Here is a 6,000-nt window from a genome sequence, read left to right as displayed (position 1 = left end):
TGGGGAGTGAGAAAACAAAATATGGCCTTGGTTGCAGGAGTTGAAGGATTTACTTTAAACTCAATAGACTAATAAAGTTAATTAGCACGTTATTATCACTTAACACAACCGACATCAACAAATCAATGCAAAAATATAAGGCTAAATATGAAGAGACCTATGGCACACCGGCGTCATCGGTGCCGTACGACTGAAAGATTAGCGATACGTTGGGTCTTAGCAAGCTGATTGGCAACTTAATCGACATAAATGGGTTTAAAAATGAAAAAAAACTAAGAATTTATTATATGTTTAACTAATTGAGGTAAATTTGTTGCTGCAAGAATTTTGTACCGAAACAATTTATGAGCGTTTGAGACGCATTTATTTTAAATGATGTTATAAAGAAACAAGGGAGCCTATTTTCAAAATATATTTTTTTGTGTGTTCAGTGAGGCATAAAGCCGAATTGAGCATTTTTAAACGTTTTAGCGGCCACAAAGTCATATTCATTGGTGGTTTGTTTTCAGTTTTGCTCCATAGTTCATTTTAATTTCTTCAATGCTTTATTGGGTTTAATTTCTTCTTTCAAACTAATTCCTACTTGTTTTGACCAATGGAAATGTCCTTAAGTAAGTTTTTCGTGGCTGAAAACAATGAAAAAAGCATTATATTCCGTGTAAATAATATGTCGTATTAACAAGTGTTAGTCGGCTCTAAGTAGTTTGTTCCAAATTTCGATTTTCGAGTAGCAAGATTTTCAAATTCAGCTACACAAGCGATTCTGAAAATGCAAAATTTTTAGAGAAAAGGAAGACAATAATAAAAGATAACTCTGATATGAATGATACAATAACCTTAGGTAATAGTAAACTTGGTAAAATTCTAGTTTAGCCACTTTTTGCTAGGTTAGGAAAATGAAACTTTCAGTAATGAATCCACTTCTGAAATTACCTAGCCTATTGAATATTCCGCATAACAATATTTTACCCTAACTCTCATCTATCAGTTTCTTTTTCTTTGGTTTAGTTTTGAAAATGCAATTCCTGTTATTTGAGATGAATTTTAGGTCATATCAATGTTTTTTTTTAATTTTGTAAATGTATTTACAGATTTTTGAAACTTCACAAATTAGGACTGAGCAATGTAGTGAAGCTGGAAATGTTTTTTTGTACTTATTTTAAGCAGAAGATCTATTTTGCAAGGTTTCTATTTTATAACACAATTTTTTTAAAGTCATCAAAGGTCAGGGCCCTCTTGAGAGAGAAGAAGTAGAGTTATGTACCTCAAAGTATGCTATGGCCTGCTTTAGTCTGTAGATCCATCCCTAAAAGTTTCTTATTCTTACTCTAACCACATTCTAAGAAAACAAGAAGTAGCCTAGCTATAAATATGTAGAGTAATGGCTCTCCAGAAGGAGACATAAGAAAACAAGAATAAAGACATTTTTACATTGCCATTTTTGATGATTAAAGTATAACTTTGATGATCCACCACCCCACCCCCTGCTGGTACTATATAGGCCTATCCCAAGGATGTGTACAAAACAAGCATGAAACAAAAAATGAGAGGCTCCATTAGATTCCAAATTTAATGCTCATTTTCAACAATATAGTCATTACCCTGACAATGCACCCCCCCTCTGATAGACATATATAGCCCAAATAATATATTTTTGTTGTTCATTTCATGGATTAACCTACTGTAAAGCTGTTTACTCTCTATAGGCTGAAAATATCAGTAAAGCTTTAGGTTCATCACAAGCTGTAGAAAATGTATATTACTTCATATAGCAAGATGCTCCTGATTGCATATTGTTTCTTTGTCATTATTACAAAAGTTCATCCATTTTTTAGCTTTCTAAGATCCCCCTTTAACAAAACTAAAAATGTGTAAAATGGGCAGGGTTTTGAAGCCAAGGGAAATGTTGAATTGGATAAAATGAATGAATAATGACATAAAAACAATATGCAATCATGAAAATCTAGCTGTATGGAGTAATTCAAAAAAATAAAAAAGACTCACAAAAGAAAAAAATATCATCCCTTCAAACTTTTAACTCCACAGAAGCTTACCCTTGACTAACCCCAATTTCTACAGAAAATAGGATTGTAATGATGAAACATTATGACCATATCAAACAAGGCTGAACCAATCAGACCTTGCCTCAGTGCCCCAGGGCTCATGGACTAATATACTTTGCTCTATATGTAATTTTACCTGTAAGTGAAATTGGACATTACACTGCCTATCTTTTGTAATATTTAACTAATTGCTATGATTTACTGGTTCAAATTTTGTCATAGGCCAATGTCACAACAGCTATTAGCCTATTGCAATTGTTCAGAAACAGCTGGCTAATTTAAACTCAAAAGTGTAAATGAACCATCTTGGATATTAGCATTAATGGAAGCATGAGTACAGAAATTACCAGTGATGACTGGAATTAGTATTTAAAATATAATTTCATTCATATTGTACAACCCCAACTTTTCTCTTGGCTTCAAAACCCTGCCCACTTTATGCATTTTTAGTTTGCCTCATGGAGGAAATGGGTCAACCAGAAATGGATGCGCTTCTAGAATTAGCATTTATAAGTGCTATATTATGAAAACTATGCTGCTTTGTAGCATAGTTTTCATTTTGGACAGCATGTGATGAAACTAAACATTTACCAAAATATCTAATATAGTGTGAGTGATTATGTTGAATATTAGATAAAAAGTAACTTACTGCCAACTCTGACTTTTGCTTTATTTTGATAAAAATATATTCTAAAAACTAAAAAAACGATTGTAAATGTTAGATTATTTGCAAATTTTTGCCACTAAAAATTTTGCACCCATTCCCCTTGTGCCCCCTCAACCCCTTTCATCTAAAACCACCTATTGAGAAAAGGGTGTTAGAAAACTTATAAGAAACACAAGCCTAAATGTGTTTTAAAGATGTCAGGAAATTCTGCTGGCTCTGCTCCAAATTTTCTCCCACTAGTCTAAGGGAAAATCAAGCCTCTTTGTCAGAAGGGGCCATCACAAATATGAGCCAAAGCTGAGTTTGAACCATTGATTGGATCATGTTTCTTTATTAATTGGGTCAAAGTCAAGCTGCTTTCACTGTTAAGATTGTCTTCACTTTCTGTTCTTGTGATACTGTGAGAAGACATAGATGGGAATCAAATCCCTTTTCAATACCTTTTTCTTCTTGTTCTACTTTCTGTTGATTTTTAAAGTTAGATCTGAGTCAAAGGAAGTAAGTAAGGAGTTCTACCCTTTACTGATTTCATTAATCTGTTAGAACCAATTAAAATTGGTACAAATTATATTTTGAAAATGTTATAAAGCACATCAAAGTTGAGAGCTGGACAAAGGTGGTTTTTACAGAATCGGTTAAGGAACTGAAAGTTTGGTTATCTTACATTGCTGAACATAAGGATGTGTGTATTCTGAATTAAGAATCTACATAATACATAGCAGCCCAGCTGTTCCTATCCTGGGGCCACATAAGAACTAGCCTAATGGTTTCATAAGAACTCCACCTAATGGGGGGTTTGTACCAAGCAGTTAAAAAGGTAAAGATAGCCTGTTCCTTCCTTAAGTCTCCAATAGAACATCTTTCTTCAAGCAAAAATGAAGAAAAACTACTGTCTAGCAATGACAATGCTCAGTTAAACTCAAAATATTACAGGATACATAAATAAACAATGCACACATATCAATAAACTTAAATTAAGTAGTGAACTCAGCTTTTACTAAGGCCATCTGCATTTAGTTGGTTCAGAAGTGTATATCCTCTTCCACTTCCTTCAACTCTTACACCTATCATAGGAGACGAAATCTCAGGTGAACTACACTATTCCAGCAGCCTCATGCATTGTATCATTCAGTTTCATGTGATTTGAAAATGATGTGTCTTAGGAAATCAAAATGTACATCTTTTAAATATTGTTAAAACCTTATAAAGGAAAATTGCAGACTACACAATACTTATTGAACAAGAAGAAAACAACATCTATTCCTACATGGGCAACAGTGATATGTCCTCTTATTTTTCTTTGTTGCTATCAAGGTACTAGAACATCACAGAGAGCTGTTTAAGGTCTCATATAAGACAAATCTTATATTTTATCCTTGTTAATATGCTTAGATTCAATAAAGCTGTCATAAAGTGCCACAAGGTGCACTAAAAGTGCAATTTGGGTGAGACTTTTAGAATGGAAATGCTGGGCTGGACACATGGACTTCATGGAAAGCTAATCATGGGCTCATTTATAAACTAATTTTTATATATAATTGCTCTTTGTAAATTTAACTTTATAAGGTAATCATAAAATGAAATATGATACCCAAAAAGTACTTTAGATTGTTTTTCTTTTTTTTTTAAATAAAAAATAACTAAAAAGGGTGTTATCCAATGAAAAAAAACAATTTTTCCTTACATTTGAAATAGAAACAGTATTTTTAATTTAAAATATCTGGAAGAAATGTGTGAATTATTAACTTATTCATCTTAGCATTGTTTGATTAGGAATATTTAAGAAATCTGAACACATCTTGGCAGCATTGGATTAGAAACCTTAAATTAATTGAAACTTACCAGGGATGCCAATTGGATAGGAAATATTGATGCCTAGAGTTTGAAAATTACCTTCCCCTTTGTTTCTTAGTTAAAAAAGGAAATCTAGAAAATTACGTGAAAGTTTTCTTTGTGTAAATGAGGGTATTGGAGGTATACATTTCTGGAAAAAGGAAAAGGACCCTGAACGTTTTTTTTTTTTTTTTTTTTTTTTATTCTCTTACCAAGTGAAGCTTGGTCTCCTATTGCTGCATATTAAAACTGATAACAATAGATGAAGAGTATGGGCTGGTACTGCTTATTTGTGAGTATAAAATTTCTCATTTGTGAGAAAAAATTCCTACTTGAAGCTGACATGTTCTACTGCATGATGATGCAGAGATAAATGCCACTTAAGTAGAACTGGCATTACATGAAATGTGAATACAATAACAACAATAATCTTTAGCACATTCTTTTTTTTTGAGCTGGTTAAAAGAAATATGTAAGAAAGCAACAATAATGAGAGATCAGCATGGTATTGTACACAGAAGCAGTTTTGCATTTATGGTTTAGAATGTGAATCCAAAACGCAAGGAATAGGGCATTATCAGTGCTCACTAGTTGTTTCAGTTGCAATTAGAAGAATTTGGAGCTATATTGGAGTTTTGATTTAAACATTGGAAGTAAAAAATGAAAATAATCCAATGATTCCTGGACGTGATCCCTCACCCCTACTAAATTTCATGTCTAAACTACAATTGATTTGACCTATCTAGCTAAAGTGAAAATATTATTATAAAGAGTACTAAGTCTTATTTCTTTTTTGATGATTTCTTTTCGTGTTTTTCAATGAAAAACAATTTCTTATTTTCAGTGATTTCTTGTTTTTCAGTGATTCCATTTCTGTTCTATTTGCAAATGTAGACGGTTTATTCATATCCATTTTTTAAAGTTTTAAAACAAGAAAACTTTATATTGAGCTGATAGGTTTTAGGAAGTAAAAGACCCTTACCTATCAGGGGAAACAATTTGACCTGAACAAACATGGAGGAACAGGAAGTTCCTGGTCCAAATGTATATTACATTTTCGCAATTTTGCCATTAAATAGGCTCACCTATTTATTTGATGATAAGGTTTTGAAGGTGGTATATTTGTATAAATACCAATATGGAACTTATTAGGAAGCATAATGTACCCCTATTTTTCACGTTTTTTATATTAAAAATAAGCATGAACGAATAAAAAAGTTATTTGCTCTAAGCAAAGAACACAGTTAAAACCTAAAAAAAGCAACAGTTTTAAAATCACTTAATAATTTTTTCTCCAGATTATTGGGGGGTAAATACCATCTCCCCCTCCCCTTGACGACGCCACTGTCAACAGAGGGAGTAGTGACAGCAATATCAGGAAGATTGTTCCAATGGGCAATCATTCTATTTGAAAAATAGTTGATGCAGTATCTGGTA

General features: G+C 32.5%; 1 protein-coding gene across 1 annotated transcript in view; it reads left to right on the top strand.

The window, feature by feature from the left end:
• Positions 1 to 711: 711 nt before the first annotated feature.
• The window catches only part of LOC136038061 (centrosomal protein of 97 kDa-like), a gene marked incomplete in the record, with an annotated part of 130,706 nt that continues 125,417 nt past the window's right edge, over positions 712 to 6,000 (top strand). The window contains 1 exon segment of the mRNA XM_065721023.1: positions 712 to 841. Within this exon segment, the coding sequence (XP_065577095.1) occupies positions 820 to 841 (22 nt within the window).

Source organism: Artemia franciscana, chromosome 2, assembly GCF_032884065.1.
Source record: "Artemia franciscana chromosome 2, ASM3288406v1, whole genome shotgun sequence".
Lineage (NCBI taxonomy): Eukaryota > Metazoa > Arthropoda > Branchiopoda > Anostraca > Artemiidae > Artemia > Artemia franciscana.
Note: the sequence above shows the minus strand (reverse complement) of the source record. Positions and strands in the feature narration are given on the sequence as shown.